The sequence below is a fragment of the Watersipora subatra genome, chromosome 4 (genome assembly GCF_963576615.1).
Source record: "Watersipora subatra chromosome 4, tzWatSuba1.1, whole genome shotgun sequence".
In the NCBI taxonomy this organism is placed as follows: domain Eukaryota; kingdom Metazoa; phylum Bryozoa; class Gymnolaemata; order Cheilostomatida; family Watersiporidae; genus Watersipora; species Watersipora subatra.
Window position 1 is genome coordinate 29,138,344 of NC_088711.1, and position 22,166 is coordinate 29,160,509.

Here is a 22,166-nt window from a genome sequence, read left to right on the forward strand (position 1 = left end):
ATTTATTCATTAATTTTGTTTTTTAAATATGACCTTTTTGCACTTGGTTTTTATGTAGTTTTGTATAATGCATGTATTTTAATGCTCTGTAATTATTTGCAATATTTGTTCAGAGCTTTTTTAGGTTACAGAACAGAGGAAGCAGTTTGCAGTGTATTCCTATAGTAATATTTGCTTCAGCCTACATTCATACCACAGTACTACAGTACTACATACATACTACAGTACTACATACATACTACAGTACTACATACATACCACAGTACTACAGTACTACATACATACTGCAGTACTACAGTACTACATACATACTACAGTACTACAGTACTACATACATACTGCAGTACTACATACATACTACAGTACTACATACATACTACAGTACTACATACATACTACAGTACTACATACATACTACAGTACTACAGTACTACATACATACTACAGTACTACAGTACTACATACATACTGCAGTACTACATACATACTACAGTACTACATACATACTACAGTACTACATACATACTACAGTACTACATACATACTACAGTACTACATACATACTACAGTACTACATACATACCACAGTACTACAGTACTACATACATACTACAGTACTACATACATACTACAGTACTACATACATACCACAGTACTACAGTACTACATACATACTACAGTACTACATACATACTACAGTACTACATACATACTACAGTACTACATACATACCACAGTACTACAGTACTACATACATACTACAGTACTACATACACACTGCAGTACTACATACATACTGCAGTACTACATACATACTGCAGTACTACATACATACTGCAGTACTACATACATACTACATACACACTACAGTGCTACTTACATACTACAAACATACTACAGAACATATAAATCTGGCCTAGGAACAAATAACTTCATACATAGAAGTTTGACTATGTATGGTATTAGTTCAAATTTTCCTATGGTTTGTTTTAAATATACACCTAGTGACACTTGGTGACACCTGGTGATCCTAAAAGTTATACATAGATGGAAACATTCTTCAAAAGATGTCCTGTAAGTTAATAAAATGTTGAATTACGGCTGACAAGCTCAAGTCGCAGTCACTCACCTTAAAATATGTCGAGCACAATATTTTCAGAGCTTGTTTTCTATTGCTACCAGAATTGATCAGAGCGAACGAAGATGGAGAAGGAGTAGACGAGGAGACCGTTGAAAGGAACAAATCGAATATATGCGAATCAACCAAGGAACCTGCTTCTGACAAACTTTCGGAATCTAAAGACCTCCCAGTCAGTTTTCAAAGAGTTATTTTCAGTTTACTAGCACTCTAAAAATTAAAGCTGCTTTTAGATTGCAGACGTTTGGGAAGTGGGTCTATAGAGTACATGCATGGCATATAGAAGAAGGATTACTGTGGTTTTTGTTATGAATGTGGCACATGATGGTGTGTGATAACTACTGGGTAAACATATACCCAGCAGCATTAGAAAATGTGGCCTCAGATCTTTCTAAATAGCATTTATTTGTAGGCAGTGATTGACAGGCGTGTTCAACACATGCTAAAAATATTGTTGGATTAGCTCTGCAGTTTTTCTCTAAGTTCTGCAGTAATTGCTGTGTCATATTATTGAAACTAGCATCCTTGCCATTTACTGTAGCTTGGCAGGTCTAATAGCTATACATGGCCATTTACTGTAGCTTGGCAGGTCTAATAGCTATACATGGCCATTTACTGTAGCTTGGCAGGTCTAATAGCTATACATGGCCATTTACTGTAGCTTGGCAGGTCTAATAGCTATACATGGCCATTTACTGTAGCTTGGCAGGTCTAATAGCTATACATGGCCATTTACTGTAGCTTGGCAGGTCTAATAGCTATACATGGTCATTTACTGTAGCTTGGCAGGTCTAATAGCTATACATGGCCATTTACTGTAGCTTGGCAGGTCTAATAGCTATACATGGCCATTTACTGTAGCTTGGCAGGTCTAATAGCTATACATGGCCATTTACTGTAGCTTGGCAGGTCTAATAGCTATACATGGCCATTTACTGTAGCTTGGCAGGTCTAATAGCTATACATGGCCATTTACTGTAGCTTGGCAGGTCTAATAGCTATACATGGCCATTTACTGTAGCTTGGCAGGTCTAATAGCTATACATGGTCATTTACTGTAGCTTGGCAGGTCTAATAGCTATGCATGGCCATTTACTGTAGCTTGGCAGGTCTAATAGCTATACATGGCCATTTACTGTAGCTTGGCAGGTCTAATAGCTATACATGGCCATTTACTGTAGCTTGGCAGGTCTAATAGCTATACATGGCCATTTACTGTAGCTTGGCAGGTCTAATAGCTATACATGGCCATTTACTGTAGCTTGACAGGTCTAATAGCTATACATGCAATTATTGTGTAATGTGAGTAGGTGGTTGGTGCGGTTGTTAGAGTGTCGGTCTGCCATGTCAAAGGTTGTGTGTTTGAATTCCAGAATGTTAGAATCCTTTTCCAACCTTCAGCCGTGGCTAGGCCGGACATGACTTTTATTATAGTAAGGATTGGTGTGCGGAGGATAATTCTAAAGTTTATGGATGCGGGTTGGCCTCGGCAATTGCTCACATAGTACCTTCGTTCAATGATGATACTATTCTTGAGTATTGCAGAGGGAACTTGAAAGCTCACTACATTTAGCTCAGCTTGACAGAGCTGTCTCGATTGAGGCAGCATTAAAAAGTTATTATTGAACTCTTTATAATCTTCTTAAATTTGAAATATTTGTTTGTTGGCGTCTCATTAACTACCTGTTCTAGCTTATTAGTGATTCCAAATCATGTCTTTAGCTCAACTAAACTTTTCAAAATGGTTTACAAATAGTGGTGACTCGGAATAAATAGTTGTAAAAGTGCAGTCTTTTTTTTCTACACCCTTTTGGGTGAAAAATATAATTTAACATCTTAATTATTCACACGTCTCTGTAACACATGTTGTTTCCTACTAGACGCAATAGCTGCGATGCTCGCAAATGTGAGTCAGCATGAAATGATATTTGTAGAATGATCAACTGGATGAGGGAGATATGGATGAGCTCACAGCATTCTCTGTGATGGTTGCCAGGTAACCTCGCTAAACAACGTTATTGTTGAAAACCGTGATAACCACTCTTAAACATGTAGATTCTGATGCTAGCATTCCAAGAAATGTTAGCTTGCCATAATGCTTTTGATTGCGTTATCAATATGAACCATCATTGAACTATTGTATACCCTCACAGATGAAAACTGAGTTAAAAACTGTCAGTTTTAAAAAAAGTTACCAAACTAAGAGGTCGGCTTATAACTTAATTCTGATCACACTCAAATGAAATGATGTTATGCTAACTTAATTCCAACAGCTATGACTTAACCATGCCAAGCATGTGGCTGGGAGCCTGTTAAGGTCTGCTTTATACCGTACTATTGGCTTGCGCTTGAAAAAAAGCTGCATGTAAAGGTTCCTTCAACAAATACAACAAAATAAGCGCATTTTGCCTTCTTTTTCTGTTCAGCTTTTATTTTAATGATAAGAGTGTGCATGCACACATGCGAAGCAGCGCTTGATAAAAGTACGCTATGACAGCGATAACAATCTGTGATTGGTTGGTCATACGCGTGTTTGCTTGCGTGTTTAGACTCGTCACATACAACGTTACATGCAGTTTATTTGCATTAATAGTACTGCTATGCATGCATTGGCAGTACATACTAGTATCGTTTGTGCATTGAAACAATTCCCCGTTATCAATAAAAGTAAGGCATAGCAATAACGGTTATTATGTTTTCTAATCCTTTGCTGTGATCGGTACGTATGACTCGGTACGAGCTGTAAGGTCGGCTTATATGCCAATTTTTATCAATCCAGAATTTTAGGGTCGTTTTTCTAGGGTTGGCTTATATGTGAGGGTGTACGGTAATTCATCTAAGGATGGCCCATATTGACGGTGCACTTGAGGTGCACACACACTACGTGATACAATAACAGGCATCAGTCTCCTTGTGAGTCTTTGTGAAATTACACTATTTTCAGAGGTTGATTCAGTAATTTTAAACTTAGCTGGTTATCTTTGATTCAATCCTAACATAGTAGCATAATAATATCAATCCGTTCTTAATTCACAATAATTCGCTGTCGATAAATTTTGCTTATGCAGTCGTTTCACTGGTCGTGATTTTGATAATTTGCAAAAGAATTTGTATGGCTGGACCTAGTCGTATGACATTTAAGATGCGTTGTGTTTTAACAGTGTATCCAGTTGGAAAGGCATGAGAGCGTAAAGCCCTCAAGCATGCGAAGGCACATGTTTGCTAGTGAATTAATACGTACAATAGTAAATTTTTAATTTAAAAACAATTATTTATTTTGTATGTAGCAATGATACCTTGGAGACGAGTCAGCGATCAGATGTGGGTTCAATAGTCATTTGGGTCAAATCAAAGATTATTATTAGAGTTCAACTCGCGATTTTAGATTGGTTGCAGCTCCAAGTCGGACGCTACAACTTTTATCTGCATGCTTTTAAATAGTAGTGGAGATCTGTCTCTTCAAAATTGTGTTCAATATGTCAGGTTATGCCAATAGACGTTTAAATTGCTAGTCAGTATAGATAGCACCAGGTATGAACTGTTGTGCATGTTTTTCAAGTATTAGCCATGCTGAACACAGTTACTAAGTTGCTAGTTTTTTCTCCGTGACTGCTAGACTCAAATCAGATTACAAGTATATATGTATTTGTAATCACTCCAGTCTCTATCACCTGTAGACTCAAATCAGATTACAAACATGATGATAAATACACCAACCTGGGAATTCTCTTTAGCCCAACTGTCAATATTTCCACACCTGATGGTCTCACTGTAGAGGTTACCATCTACACCGAAATGGCCTCACAACCTATTCACTTTCGAACTGAGGGTAAGCGTTACCGTTTGCTTGTCAACTAGTCAACTAGGTCTATTTCTGTCTATATGGGTAAGTGGCTCACCAACCTAAATATTGAAACTTTAGTCATCAAGCAACCATTAGTTGACAAAACGGTACTTTCAGTAAGTAATGTAAAGCGTAATTCTAGCATTTTGTTAATATCTTTGTCTATCATAATTAATTTATTTGTGCTAAGGAGGTGTACTCACCACTCAAAGAAAATGTATTTTCTAGTGACTACATCTATCGAGATTCTGATATGGAATGTGATGAGCAACATCAGTGGCAACTTCCTTGAAGTTTCCGTGGATGACTATATCCTTAAAGTATTCAACTGCTCTGAGTACCTCGTAAAGTGAGAATTTCTCGTGCTCAGTACTCCTATGACTTAACTCTCTCGTATTCTTCAACTGTGCTCAATACTACTATGACTTAACTCTCTCATATCCTTTAACTGTGCTCACTACTCCTATGACTTAACTCTCTCGTATTCTTTAACTGTGCTCATTACTCTAATGACTTAACTCTCTCATATCCTTTAACTGTGCTCATTGCTCCTATGACTTGACTCTCTCGTATCCTTTAACTGTGCTCACTACTCCTATGACTTAACTATCTTGTATCCTTTAACTGTGCTCACAACTCCTATGACTTAACTCTGTCGTATCCTTAAACTGTGCTCATTTCGCCTATGACTTAACTATCTTGTATCCTTTAACTGTGCTCACTACTCCTATGACTTAACTCTCTCGTATCTTTCAACTATATTTTCATGTATAGTAGCTTTTATATTTAGGTGTTCTGATAATATGTTTTTCACTATGTATATGCTAGGGATATGCTGTTAATTTAATCACCCTGTAACTCCATTTCCCTACACTCCTACATTTCTTTATTTCTTTACCCTCCAGTAACTACATGTATGTGTGTACCTGCACCAGTTAGAAGTCTGATGGGTATGTGTGTACCTGCACCAGTTGGAAGTCTGATGGCTGTCTTACTCGTATTTCAGTGATTCCAACCTCAGTGACTATGTGTATACCCACAACTGTTTGAAGTTGAAGCAGCCAATTAAGTTCTCCTTGCACAAGGTCGCTGTCCTTGACAAACCTTTTCTCCGGAAACCCGGTGATGACGAAGAACCAATCTACATGATCAAGGTAGAGCTTAGCTTTTAGTGATATCTCTACTATCAAGGCTGACAAAAGGCTGGCGACATCCGTAGCTTGACGCATTAGGATCTTTTGGAATGTTGATAATTGTTTCGTTACTAGATTCTTTTTGCTAAAGACTGTCAGTTGGTCGGAAAATTGACATAGCGTAATTTTTTGTCTCTGCCAGTATCAAATACATAATACTGCTTGTATCAAATACATAATACTGCCAGTATTAAATACATAATACTGCTTGTATCAAATACATAATACTGCCAGTATCAAATACATAATACTGCCAGTATCAAATACATAATACTGCCAGTATCAAATACATAATACTGCCAGTATCAAATACATAATACTGCCAGTATCAAATACATAATACTGCCAGTATCAAATACATAATACTGCCAGTATCAAATACATAATACTGCCAGTATCAAATACATAATACTGCCAGTATTAAATACATAATACTGCCAGTATCAAATACATAATACTGCCAGTATCAAATACTTGTACATAATACTGCCAGTATCAAATACATAATACTGCCAGTATCAAATACATAATACTGCCAGTATCAAATACATAATACTGCCAGTATTAAATACATAACACTGCCAGTATCAAATACATAATACTGCCAGTATTAAATACATAATACTGCCAGTATTAAATACATAATACTGCCAGTATTAAATACATAATACTGCCAGTATCAAATACATAATACTGCTCTTAAAACAGTTTGTGTAGACTAGGGAATCTCTGGTTCACAGGCACCACCACATTTTATGCTCATTATTTACAACTGTTAAGCGCTTCTCGCTGTTTTCAATCGAAGCATTTTTAATGCAAAGGATCATTCGTGCAAGGTTTTTAAGCGGAACAATACTAACAGGCGATTAATTTAAAAACCCAATCAGCTCTAAGATGTACAACTTCCTGACTGGTTTGATTCGTGATGCTTAACTTCAATCATTTGCATAGCCTTTCCCATGTTTTCTATCTTCATGTTATCATCAGACTATGTTCAGTCAGCTCTTTTATGGTATTAAATTTAATTGAGTCATGGCCTTACCATTGCATCATCAAGCCTCTTGGATTAGCTAAGTGATGTAGCCTATCTAATAAACCAGCTCCCTGGTGCACATATGAGCAACGCTTTGAAATAGATGTAGATGAACTATTACTATAGCACAGGCTATTACTATAGCACAGGCTATTACTATAGCACAGGCTATTACTATACCACAGGCTATTACTATAGCACAGGCTATTACTATACCACAGGCTATTACTATACCACAGGCTATTACTATACCACAGGCTATTACTATAGCATAGGCTATTACTATAGCACATGCTATTACTATCGCACAGGCTATTACTATACCACAGGCTATTACTATACCACAGGCTATTACTATAGCACAGGCTATTACTATACCACAGGCTATTACTATACCACAGGCTATTACTATACCACAGGCTATTACTATACCACAGGCTATTACTATAGCACAGGCTATTACTATACCACAGGCTATTACTATAGCACATGCTATTACTATACCACAGGCTATTACTATAGCATAGGCTATTACTATAGCACATGCTATTACTATCGCACAGGCTATTACTATACCACAGGCTATTACTATACCACAGGCTATTACTATACCACAGGCTATTACTATAGCACAGGCTATTACTATACCACATGCTATTACTATACCACAGGCTATTACTATAGCACAGGCTATTACTATAGCACAGGCTATTACTATAGCACAGGCTATCGCTATACCACAGGCTATTACTATAGCGCAGGCTATTACTATAGCACAGGCTATTACTATAGCATAGGCTATTACTATAGTACAGGCTATTACTATAGCACAGGCTATTACTATAGCACAGGCTATTACTATAGCACATGCTATTACTATAGCATAGGCTATTACTATAGTACAGGCTATTACTATAGCACAGACTATTACTATACCACAGGCTATTACTATACCACAGGCTATTACTATACCACAGGCTATTACTATAGCACAGGCTATTACTATACCACAGGCTATTACTATAGCACAGGCTATTACTATACCACAGGCTATTACTATACCACAGGCTATTACTATACCACAGGCTATTACTATACCACAGGCTATTACTATACCACAGGCTATTACTATACCACAGGCTATTACTATACCACAGGCTATTACTATACCACAGGCTATTACTATAGCACAGGCTATTACTATACCACATGCTATTACTATACCACAGGCTATTACTATAGCACAGGCTATTACTATAGCACAGGCTATTACTATAGCACAGGCTGTTGCTAAAGCACAGGCTATTACTATAGCACAGGCTATTACTATAGCACAGGCTATTGCTATACCACAGGCTATTACTATAGCACAGGCTATTACTATAGCACAGGCTGTTGCTAAAGCACAGGCTATTACTATAGCACAGGCTATTACTATAGCACATGCTATTACTATAGCATAGGCTATTACTATAGCACAGGCTATTACTATAGCACAGGCTATTACTATAGCACAGGCTATTACTATACCACAGGCTATTACTATACCACAGGCTATTACTATACCACAGGCTATTACTATAGCACAGGCTATTACTAAAGCACATGCTGTTACTATACCACAGGCTATTACTATACCACAGGCTATTGCTATACCACAGGCTATTACTATAGCACAGGCTGTTGCTAAAGCACAGGCTATTACTATAGCACAGGCTATTACTATACCACAGGCTATTACTATAGCATAGGCTATTACTATAGCACAGGCTATTACTATAGCACAGGCTATTACTATAGCACAGGCTATTACTATACCACAGGCTATTACTATAGCACAGGCTATTACTATAGCACATGCTATTACTATCGCACAGGCTATTACTATAGCACAGGCTATTACTATACCACAGGCTATTACTATAGCACAGGCTATTACTATACCACAGGCTATTACTATAGCACAGGCTATTACTATAGCACATGCTATTACTATCGCACAGGCTATTACTATAGCACAGGCTATTACTATAGCACAGGCTATTACTATAGCACAGGCTATTACTATACCACAGGCTATTACTATAGCACAGGCTATTACTATACCACAGGCTATTACTATACCACAGGCTATTACTATACCACAGGCTATTACTATAGCATAGGCTATTACTATAGCACATGCTATTACTATCGCACAGGCTATTACTATACCACAGGCTATTACTATACCACAGGCTATTACTATAGCACAGGCTATTACTATACCACAGGCTATTACTATACCACAGGCTATTACTATACCACAGGCTATTACTATACCACAGGCTATTACTATAGCACAGGCTATTACTATACCACAGGCTATTACTATAGCACATGCTATTACTATACCACAGGCTATTACTATAGCATAGGCTATTACTATAGCACATGCTATTACTATCGCACAGGCTATTACTATACCACAGGCTATTACTATACCACAGGCTATTACTATACCACAGGCTATTACTATAGCACAGGCTATTACTATACCACATGCTATTACTATACCACAGGCTATTACTATAGCACAGGCTATTACTATAGCACAGGCTATTACTATAGCACAGGCTATCGCTATACCACAGGCTATTACTATAGCGCAGGCTATTACTATAGCACAGGCTATTACTATAGCATAGGCTATTACTATAGTACAGGCTATTACTATACCACAGGCTATTACTATAGCACAGGCTATTACTATAGCACATGCTATTACTATAGCATAGGCTATTACTATAGTACAGGCTATTACTATAGCACAGACTATTACTATACCACAGGCTATTACTATACCACAGGCTATTACTATACCACAGGCTATTACTATAGCACAGGCTATTACTATACCACAGGCTATTACTATAGCACAGGCTATTACTATACCACAGGCTATTACTATACCACAGGCTATTACTATACCACAGGCTATTACTATACCACAGGCTATTACTATACCACAGGCTATTACTATACCACAGGCTATTACTATACCACAGGCTATTACTATACCACAGGCTATTACTATAGCACAGGCTATTACTATACCACATGCTATTACTATACCACAGGCTATTACTATAGCACAGGCTATTACTATAGCACAGGCTATTACTATAGCACAGGCTATTGCTATACCACAGGCTATTACTATAGCACAGGCTATTACTATAGCACAGGCTGTTGCTAAAGCACAGGCTATTACTATAGCACAGGCTATTACTATAGCACATGCTATTACTATAGCATAGGCTATTACTATAGTACAGGCTATTACTATAGCACAGACTATTACTATACCACAGGCTATTACTATACCACAGGCTATTACTATACCACAGGCTATTGCTATACCACAGGCTATTACTATAGCACAGGCTGTTGCTAAAGCACAGGCTATTACTATAGCACAGGCTATTACTATAGCACATGTTATTACAATAGCACAGGCTATTACTATACCACAGGCTATTACTATAGCACAGGCTATTACTATAGCACAGGCTATTACTATAGCACATGCTATTACTATCGCACAGGCTATTACTATAGCACAGGCTATTACTATACCACAGGCTATTACTATAGCACATGTTATTACTATAGCACAGGCTATTACTATACCACAGGCTATTACTATAGCACAGGCTATTACTATAGCACATGCTATTACTATAGCACAGACTATTACTAAAGCACATGCTGTTACTATACCACAGGCTATTGCTATACCACAGGCTATTACTATACCACAGGCTATTACTATAGCACATGCTATTACTATAGCACAGGCTATTACTATACCACAGGCTATTACTATAGCACAGGCTATTACTATACCACAGGCTATTACTATAGCACAGGCTATTACTATATCACAGGCTATTACTATACCACAGGCTATTACTATACCACAGGCTATTACTATACCACAGGCTATTACTATACCACAGGCTATTACTATACCACAGGCTATTACTATACCACAGGCTATTACTATACCACAGGCTATTACTATAGCACAGGCTATTACTATAGCACAGGCTATTACTATAGCACATGCTATTACTATCGCACAGGCTATTACTATAGCACAGGCTATTACTATACCACAGGCTATTACTATAGCACATGTTATTACTATAGCACAGGCTATTACTATACCACAGGCTATTACTATAGCACAGGCTATTACTATAGCACATGCTATTACTATAGCACAGACTATTACTAAAGCACATGCTGTTACTATACCACAGGCTATTGCTATACCACAGGCTATTACTATACCACAGGCTATTACTATAGCACATGCTATTACTATAGCACAGGCTATTACTATACCACAGGCTATTACTATAGCACAGGCTATTACTATACCACAGGCTATTACTATAGCACAGGCTATTACTATAGCACAGGCTATTACTATAGCACAGGCTATTACTATACCACAGGCTATTACTATAGCACAGGCTATTACTATAGCACATGCTATTACTATCGCACAGGCTATTACTATACCACAGGCTATTACTATACCACAGGCTATTACTATACCACAGGCTATTACTATACTACAGGCTATTACTATACCACAGGCTATTGCTATACTACAGGCTATTATTATAGCACAGGCTATTACTATACCACAGGCTGTTGCTATCGCACAGGCTATTACTATACCACAGGCTATTACTATACCACAGGCTATTACTATAGCACAGGCTATTACTATACCACAGGCTATTACTATACCACAGGCTATTACTATACCACAGGCTATTACTATACCACAGGCTATTACTATACCACAGGCTATTGCTATACTTCAGGCTATTATTATAGCACATGCTATTACTATACCACAGGCTGTTGCTATCGCACAGGCTATTACTATACCACAGGCTATTACTATACCACAGGCTATTACTATAGCACAGGCTATTACTATAGGACAGGCTATTACTATACCACAGGCTATTGCTATACCACAGGCTATTACTATACCACAGGTTGTTGCTATAGCACATGCTATTACTATAGCACAGGCTATTACTATAGCACAGGCTATTACTATAGCACAGGCTGTTGCTATGGCACCACTGTGGCTAGCAGTTGTATGAATAAGTTCAAGTCGTCATGATTTGTTGTGGTCCAGTCCATTTGTGTCATCCAGCATTTTGCAGTAGTCTCTTACTTTTGGTCTCAATAAAAAGCAGCCACGCTGAATAAGAATGTAGTGTTTAAAATAGAATTTCAAGATGCAAGGCTTATGTTTAAAGGAAAGGTCAACTGATAGATGTTACTTACCAACTGTCTTAGGGAATCCCGTCTGCGAGTAAGCACTTCATAATCTAAGCTGAGGCGAGTGGCTGCATCGTAAAGGCAAAGTAGAAGTCTAATTTTACTATTGGATAATAATATTATTTATTTAAAATGATGAAAAGAAAGAATTTACATTTGAAATCCTTTGTTATTATAAGCATTAAGATATCACAAGCCTACCCGTTTTCACCTTTGATGTATTTATAAAAACTTTATAGATCTATTTTTAAGGTCATTCAGACTTTTAGTGTATAATGTTAAACATTGCTATATACAGGTCTGTCCTTTAAAACTAATATATTATTAATTTATGTATTTATTCTTGTCTTTTTAGGATGAACTTCACGGTGACAAATCATACAAAGTGAATCCTGAAGGTTTAAGGGTTCTCCATGAGATATTTACTAATCAATCCGAGTCACTTAACAATGATGCCATAGAGGTAAGTTAAGTTTATACTTAACAATGATGCCATAGAGGTAAGTTAAGTTTATACTTAACAATGACGCCATAGAGGTCAGTTAGGTTTATACTTAACAAGGACGCCATAGAGGTCAGTTAGGTTTATACTTAACAATGATGCCATAGAGGTAAGTTAAGTTTATACTTAACAATGATGCCATAGAGGTAAGTTAAGTTTATACTTAACAATGATGCCATAGAGGTAAGTTAAGTTTATATTTATGAAGGTACAGTCAAATCTTGACTTACAATCTCCTGTAGATGCGAGTTCTTCAACATGTGCATGTATATGCCTATAATTTTTAGCAACAATTTTATTTTGCCATTTGAAGTAATTTTTAAAATACGATGTTCAAAAATATTCAAAGACTACAATTCTGTAAGTAAAAGTCAAAGAGATTGCGGAAAATAACATGTAAAGATAATGAAATTTATAAATTAGGTTAATTTGAATTATGGCTCGCATATGTTAGAGTATTCAGTGTATTCCTAGCACTCTCTCTAGTAACTAACCTACATACTCTTCTCTTCATGCTTCTCTAAAATATGTTAATAATAGCAACCTCTTCAGTTTTTAATATATTATTAGTTTAGTTTGTACATGTAATTCATATATTTAAATTTAGCTTTTCACTTTAATATATAATTCATTGGTTGTAATGGTATATGTGATTAAATAATGTATTTATTGGTATTTTAATTGAAATAAGATGTGTTCTCATAAGAATCCTTTCTTCAATATATGACAGTACTAGCTGTACTTACCGGTGCTGCCCAGGTAATAAAAGGTCTTTGGACAGAAAGTAGATTTGTATTTAACATATAACAACATTTTCCATTATAACTTTCAAACTACATATTATGAGAAAAGTGTTTTGTGTAGTTGAAATAATTTTAGAGAAAATAAAAACAACTGTAATGGTTTTCAAACTTTGTCAAACAACTGTAACTTTTAAACTTCATGTAATAAGGAAAATGTTTTGTGCATGTCAAATAAATTAAAAAAATATAACAACTATCAAAGGGTTTAGATGTAAATGTGAAATAAAGCAAGTAATAGGTAAATTAAGTCAGTTTTGCTGCGATTACAATAAAAGATGATTCGGTGATGATACAATTAATACGAACTGAGAAAAAAAAATCTTGTATTTGTTGAATTAATAATAACAATTCTTGCATAGAAGGGTGTGTATAGAAAAGGTTACTGTTCCATTAAAAGCTCTCCATCAAAACTTTGAATACGACAATACTAGTACCTCTCGATACTGGTACCTCTCGACACTGGTACCTCTCGACACTGGTACCTCTCGATACTGGTACCTCTCGATACTGGTACCTCTCGATACTGGCACCTCTCGATACTGGTACCTCTCGACACTGGTACCTCTCGACACTGGTACCTCTCGATACTGGTACCTCTCGATACTGGTACCTCTCGATACTGGTACCTCTCGATACTGGTACCTCTCGATACTGGCACCTCTCGATACTGGTACCTCTCGACACTGGTACCTCTCGATACTGGTACCTCTCGATACTGGTACCTCTCGATACTGGTACCTCTCGATACTGGTTCCTCTCGATACTGGCACCTCTCGATACTGGTACCTCTCTATACTGGTACCTCTCTCACTAGTACTAATGTAAAAATGAAATATCTTACTGTCTTTGTCTGCCCAAATGGAGAGAGAATGTCGGGGCTCTTCCAATGGAGACAATATAATTGTCCGCGTGAGAAGAATTGGCCTTGAAACCAGATATAATAATTGAACCTTATGAGAAATATTTCTTAATAGGAGAGTTGTAACACGTGGGCGCAATGCTAAAATAATTAGCACACCCATACTGCTATATGGTATATGATAACGTTTTAAATCATTACGCCTTGTATGGCTCAGTTGTAGAGCGCCAGAATTTTAAACTTGCGGTAGCAATCTCTGTGGGTTCAAATCCATTAGAATGCGGAATATTGATTCCAAGATTTAATAATTATATCTGGACATGCATACACACATACATACGACAAACTTTGAGAAATATGGATACTAATAACTTAACTCTGTATGTCAAGGTTTGAATGTAATCCCTTTGCAATACAGATCGCCCGAAAACAGATGCGATGCTATATAATTATTAAAATTGCTCATTTTTCATGTTGGTTTATCTAAAAATTGTTTGTTCAAAATCCTTATTCATGAAAGTACAGCATGCATTAATAAGTTTTTAACAGATGATTTCCAAAAGTAGCGTGATTGGAGATTTTCTTGTTAGCGCACTCCACGAGATGTATGCTTAAGCCAATTGAAATACTTCTATAACCACCCAGAAGTTAATGCGGGACATATGAACATGGTGTCGACCTTTTCAGTACTTGTAGAATTTGCTTTGACCTCATGTTATAATCATCTGCCAGGTTGGGTAACCAAAACATGGAGCATTGTAATTTGATCGGAAAATGTATTAGAATAGCAGGTAATAGAAGCGCTTTTGTTTGGCTTTCACTCATTGGCTCATTGTCGGCATTGACATCGTATACTTGTATGTACATTCATGCTTTGGCGAAGAATTGACAGCTTTATGTCACAGTTTAGAGCATGCATTGTGAGTGTTTTTGTCTCCGAAACTGGAATTTTGGCTTTTAACATGAGAATCATTGCTGAAGATTGAAATATCATTATATTGACATAAATAGATGTAATTTTTAAGTTTTGTCAGTTAAACTTTAAACATGTTTTGTTTTTTGCTATTTCAGTTTTTTTTAAATAAATTTTGAGAATATTTCATAATTCAGCAAAAGAATAGGTGTTTCAGCAGATGATTGTATGCTTTTATTTATCAGATCTTTCAGTCAATCATGGCTCAAACTGTCGCTTGTTTTGCTTTTTGCTTCTACTAGAAGATTACTTAGCGATTTGGATAATTTGGTTCACTTCCGCTTGCAGCTGCATTTCCGCTAGTCTGGCATCTGCTGGGGACTCGTACCTTACTTATTATAGAGTTAGGTTAATGATTAGTGAAGAGTATGGCTGAATCATACGAACATGTATGTCTGTCTAATGATTAGTTATAAATGAAGTATGTTTACACAGAAAGGTCTCCAAAACATATGCTTGAGCAGCTTACTTCAATCTGTCAAGGCCATCACCACTTTTCTCCTTGGAGCCGAGACTCTTGAGATCAAACTGGCTATGAAACAGATGAAGAAAACACTCTCAGAAGCAGACGGTATCAGCTGGTGGGTACCCTCAAACTCTTCTCAAATAACAATAGAGAGTCTATTGTTATAGAGAGTCTATTGTTGTAGAGAGTCTGTTGCTATAGAGAGTCTGTTGCTATAGAGAGTCTATTGTCATAGAGATTATGTTGCTATAGAGAGTCTGTTGCTATAGAGAGTCTGTTGCTATAGAGAGTTTATTGTTATAGAGATTCCATTGTTATAGAGAGTCTATGGTTATAGAGAGTCTATGGTTATAGAGAGTCTATTGTTATAGAGTCTATTGTTATAGAGAGTCTGTTGCTATAGAGAGTATGTTGCTATAGAGAGTCTATTGTTATAGAGTCTATTGATATAGAGAGTCTGTTGCTATGGAGCGTCTGTTGCTATGGAGAGTCTGTTGCTATAGAGAGTCTGTTGCTATAGAGAGTCTGTTGCTATAGAGAGTCTGTTGCTATAAAGAGTCTGTTGCTATAGAGAGTCTACTGTTATATATAGTTTATAGCTTTAAGTTTTCAAGCTTGAATCCCTTAGAATAAAAGATCTGCGAATGCGAAATTTGATTTTATTGAGCTGGAGTACTAACTACTCAATAACAATCAACCATTTTTTTGAAATTTCCAAAATTTAGTTAATCCTTTTTCAAGGATTTATGGAACTATCATGACTTTAATAGATACTAATAAGAGTAATTTCATCAACTTACTCGAGGTTCTTAAGGTACTGCAGCTTTCTATGTAATACAAACAATGTTGTATACAGCAATATATTACCTGTGTCATATGTAGTCCATACTATCAAATAGTACTCTTGTCAAATATGATTTTTTTCTCTTTTTTCTACTGTTTCTCAACTTTTACTTGATAACACATTACTGAATATTTGCAGCAGTTATCCATAATATTCTTTGATGCATAGCTGCTTCATACATGATAGACAATGCACTAGCTCATCGCTATTAACAAACCTTAAAAGTAAGACAAATGAGCAAATGAGTAAATGAGTTTATAGGACTGTGAATTGCTCACCTCTACAGCGCAGAGATTTTTCTTAGGGGTCCTTGTACATGTATATTCATTTGTTTCAAACACTAAGTTTGCTTTGTGGAGTTCTCAGCCACCTCATTTTGCCTACTATTCTTTATTCAGGTGCATAGTATTAAGCACGGTCGTGTGTGTAAAAGCAAACTACTGTAAAACCTCTAATTGAACGCCACTTCTATTTGAACGCCACCTCCGTTTGACCGACTTTTTGACACTATTTGATCTTTTCGAGTCTACAATATCAACTGATCAGTAGGAAAGTGTCAGTGATCAGTATCAGTTAATTCTCTCGTTGTCCAAATCCAAAGCTTTTTGTTTTTTTCGTTAAGACTTTGAAAGCGAAATCGTAGCAATAATCAATAACGGTCTCAGGCTAGTAGTAGCTCTCCATTTAACGCGGCCTTTCTACTTCGAAGTAGCCTACATTTATGAAAAAGGCTTAAATTTATGATGGTAGATGGAACTTTGAAAGCAGCACCATAGAAATAACTACTAAATGTCTTAGACTAATAGTAGTTCCTTGTTTAACGCGTTCCTAATACTTCGAAGGACATATACATGTATATAAAAACCAGTTCGCAAGTTTTGGACCAACGGTTACGCAAGCAAACTTTTAGCAAGCAAACATTTACGTGTTGCAATATTGCTAAATGCAGCACATGAAAGTTTTCCTCTGCCAAAAAAATTGTTTGGACGCTAATGTTTACTAGTTCAGCAGTGCAGAAGAAGAGTTGAGGCCGGAAGATATTGTGGAAGATATTGGACAACTATAAGATGTTCGTTCCATCAAAAGCAACAATCAGATTGCAGCTATCCGAGCAAACGATGGAAATATTTTTTGCTTTAAAAATATTAATTTTTGTTTCTACATGTAATATAAGTATGGTTTGTTCAGGTCACTTTTTCATGAATTTATATTTGTAGCATTTGATAGATTATTGCTGTATAACATATAAATATGCAGATTTATAGCATGTTGTTTAATAGCATCCTTGCGGCTATCTTAACACAGTTTACAATGGATCGATGCTCATAACTTCACTTCTATTGCGCATAAAAAGCTAGTTCTGGCTGCAAACAGTAGCAAATATATCAGCGAGTGCAATGAACTTTTATTCAACAATGTCAAGTATAGATATAAAATAAAAATATGTCTTCAAATTTAGAATGAAATAAAATTCTTGAAATTCCAACAAATTGCAAAGGACACAGGCTATAATATCATCACAGGTCAATTGCAAGCAATAGATATCAACTGGTAGAGATATTTCTCAGTTTCTCGATGCATATTTGTTAAGAGATCTTTGACAAGTTAGAGGTAAGTTAGCAGATTTATTGCATTCAAAATGTTTAATATTGGTCCACCTGAAAAAGAGGGCAAAATATAGGCAACATTCGCTTCGAACGTAATAGGGCTAAATTTCTCTTGCAAAAATTCTGAGAAGCCATTTGAAAAATAGGCCGCTAGCCTTTATTTGAACGTCGCCTTGAATTCTCTGCCGCCATAAAGGAGAGGTTGAAAAATAGAACGCCATGGCGTTCAATTAGAGGTTTTACAATACTTGTAGTTATGTCTGCTCACTTATAATTTGATGTCTTTATAGTGCTGATGGAAGGTTCATAGAGCTGAATGAGCAATTTCAAGCAAACATGGAAAGTCTTACTACGGGAATAAGAAACCTTCTGATTATGTACTGCGAAACATTTCGCGTTAGATACACACATCTTGATTTTCTTCATAAACGCAAGGGTACGATCTAATAAAATATCTGATAAAGTGAGATAGGCAGAAAGAGCTGATTTCGTGAAGCATAGTGTGATACAGCAAGGTGCGGCATTGCATGGTGTGACGTAGTGAGGTGTGACATCGTAAGGTGTGATATTGTGAGGTGTGATATTGTGACGTGTAATATTGTTAGTTGTGATAGAGCCAGGTGTGATATTGTGGGGTGTGATATTGTGACGTGTAATATCGTTAGTTGTGATATTGTGAGGTGTGATATTGTGACGTGTAATATCGTTAGTTGTGATAGAGCGAGATGTGATATTGTGGGGTGTGACATTGTGAGATATAGTGAGATGCGATATAATGAGGTGTGACATAATGAGGTGTGACATTGTTAGGTGTGATATAGTGAAATGTGACATAGCGAGTTTTGGATATAACGTGTTTAATAAAATGTGGTATGGAAAGGAACTTACCATGATATGCTATGATTACAGAGACCATTGATGTTAACGACTATCACGAAAACATTATAATCTATGTCGGCTCAGTTCACCGAATACCCGCCAAGACAATAGAGAAGTTTGACAAGTACAAGGTTGTAGTGAGTCTCTATTATGCAGGCGTCAAGGTTTGTGAGCCAACCAGCACAAAGATTGACTCAAGTCTCAACGAAGAAAATCTCAGAGGCAATATTTACTTTGGCGAGCTGTAAGCAAGCATTACCTGATAATATTGAAGATGCTGTAGCGAAATGAAGTCATTTTACGATATACATAGTGTTATAATATATGTTATACATAGTGTTATAATATATGTTATACATAGTGTTATAATATATGTTATACATAGTGTTATAATACGATATACATAGTGTTATAATATATGTTATACATAGTGTTATAATATATGCGGTGAGGTGTATTGACAAGAGAACAACCAAAGTTGGCTGTAATCATCCGGATATGATATCTTTAAAGGCGTATGTATGTCTAGTAGGTAAAATATGTTAACATATTTTTCAATTGTGAACTAGGCATACATCTACATAGTTGAGGCAACATTCATCATGACCTGCAGTGCTACCTGCACGTAGGATAGCATTTTGCTAGGTCACTTACAGCTTTTCATATGAAAAATTTTGTTAAAGTTAAGCTGTTAACCTGGCTTAGCAGTAAATGCCTTGTTTAGAATTCCTTATGAACAGTGGACATGTCTGTGTACATTTTGCATCAATGCGCCTGTGCTCTTGGTATGTCATTCAGAGGAATTCAGTACTCTCATCTGTGAAGGATATACACTAGTGTTGGGCACAAGTACTTCTTGGCCAATGAGTTTACACTCGCCTCTTCCGTTCGAGTTTGTCGAGTATTGGGTAGCTGGTAGTCCTTGGCACAAGTACTTCTTTGCCAACGGGTTTTTCGGGTATCAGGTTTGTTGATACGGGTTTTAAGTCTAAAATTTCCAAACATCAGACATGTCTTAAAATTTACAATGCAATTATAATTCTATTCAATTTATTCATTATTTTTGACTATTTTATATCGACCGATATTTGTGCTCGCAGCGTTAACAGGCAGGTTGTTAAACAGTGCTTAGAGCGCAGGGCGTTATAATCCGAGTTTTTGTCCACTCTACTCAGCGGATCCGTTTACCAAAACCTAAACCCGCAAGATCGAAATGCTCAAAATTTCTATTACCGCAGACTCGAGAAAAGATAGAGCTGCGAGTTCAATGAGTTTTATTATCGGTGCCCAGCACTAATATACAGTATATAATAGTAGCCTGGCTAGTACCAAGATAATCAGGGTTTTTACTCCATAATCTTAAAAGGGAAATTTTTAGGGTTGAGTTGAAACACTGATAACAAATCCAATTATTTTTGTAGCCTGGCTCATAAAAATATTTGCTGTCAAGTTTGCAAAACGAGTGATTTAACACTCATTCTTGCATGGCTAAAACTATTTGTAGTCGACCCTGTTTTTAAAAGCTGGCCATGAAATGGGCATTTTTCAAGGCTTTTTGTACTGAGAAATGTACAGTCATTCAAAGTGGAGCAGAAACTGTCTTTTTGATGAGCAACAACTGACATATGGTGTAACATATTCACCACACATAAGTTCCTTGCTAACAACTGACATATGGTGTAACATATTCACCACACATAAGTTCCTTGCTAACAACTGATATATGGTGTAACATATTCACCACACATAAGTTCCTTGCTAACAACTGACATATGGTGTAACATATTCACCACACATAAGTTCCTTGCTAACAACTGACATATGGTGTAACATATTCACCACACATAAGTTCCTTGCTAACAACTGATATATGGTGTAACATATTCACCACACATAAGTTCCTTGCTAACAACTGACATATGGTGTAACATATTCACCACACATAAGTTCCTTGCTAACAACTGACATATGGTGTAACATATTCACCACACATAAGTTCCTTGCTAACAACTGACATATGGTGTAACATATTCACCACACATAAGTTCCTTGCTAACAACTGACATATGGTGTAACATATTCACCACGCATAAGTTCCTTGCTAACAACTGACATATGGTGTAACATATTCACCACACATAAGTTCCTTGCTAACAACTGACATATGGTGTAACATATTCACCACACATAAGTTCCTTGCTAACAACTGACATATGGTGTAACATATTCACCACACATAAGTTCCTTGCTAACAACTGACATATGGTGTAACATATTCACCACACATAAGTTCCTTGCTAACAACTGACATATGGTGTAACATATTCACCACACATAAGTTCCTTGCTAACAACTGACATATGGTGTAACATATTCACCACACATAAGTTCCTTGCTAACTCTTCCCCGAATGAACATTATGAATACGATGTCTTGGCCTATGTGATGTTGCGATGCAAATTTAAATAACTTAGGGGACAGTAACATACATTATATAAATCTCAGCGTTTGTCTGTATAGTTATACTGATTGAAATCTAGGGTTGAAAAATCTGCATCATACTGGATTTTATCTCAGGACTTTGATGTTTACAGATAAACGGGTCTAACCATTACGCTGAGCTGTCCTTTTAATTATTTATAATAATTGTAGATAATTATAAGTTATAAA

At 36.5% G+C, this 22,166-nt stretch overlaps 2 protein-coding genes across 2 annotated transcripts in view; one reads left to right on the forward strand and one right to left on the reverse strand.

The window, feature by feature from the left end:
- The first annotated feature begins 1,186 nt into the window (after positions 1-1,186).
- Positions 1,187-22,166, forward strand: part of LOC137393482 (phosphatidylinositol 4-phosphate 3-kinase C2 domain-containing subunit alpha-like) — a 79,750-nt gene continuing 58,770 nt past the window's right edge. Inside the window, exons 1-9 of the mRNA XM_068080056.1 lie at positions 1,187-1,310; positions 3,073-3,134; positions 4,816-4,967; positions 5,211-5,331; positions 5,989-6,136; positions 12,919-13,026; positions 16,136-16,281; positions 18,908-19,053; positions 19,527-19,740. Coding sequence (XP_067936157.1) covers positions 3,097-3,134; positions 4,816-4,967; positions 5,211-5,331; positions 5,989-6,136; positions 12,919-13,026; positions 16,136-16,281; positions 18,908-19,053; positions 19,527-19,740 — 1,073 coding nt within the window. The 5' untranslated portion in view covers positions 1,187-1,310; positions 3,073-3,096. The remainder of the gene's footprint in view (positions 1,311-3,072; positions 3,135-4,815; positions 4,968-5,210; positions 5,332-5,988; positions 6,137-12,918; positions 13,027-16,135; positions 16,282-18,907; positions 19,054-19,526; positions 19,741-22,166) is intronic.
- LOC137392969 (uro-adherence factor A-like) lies at positions 7,264-10,234 on the reverse strand (the record flags this gene model as incomplete). Its single annotated transcript, XM_068079344.1, has 2 exons — positions 7,264-7,279; positions 9,675-10,234. Coding segments are annotated over 2 exons (576 nt in total), but the record flags the coding sequence as incomplete, so codon positions are not given.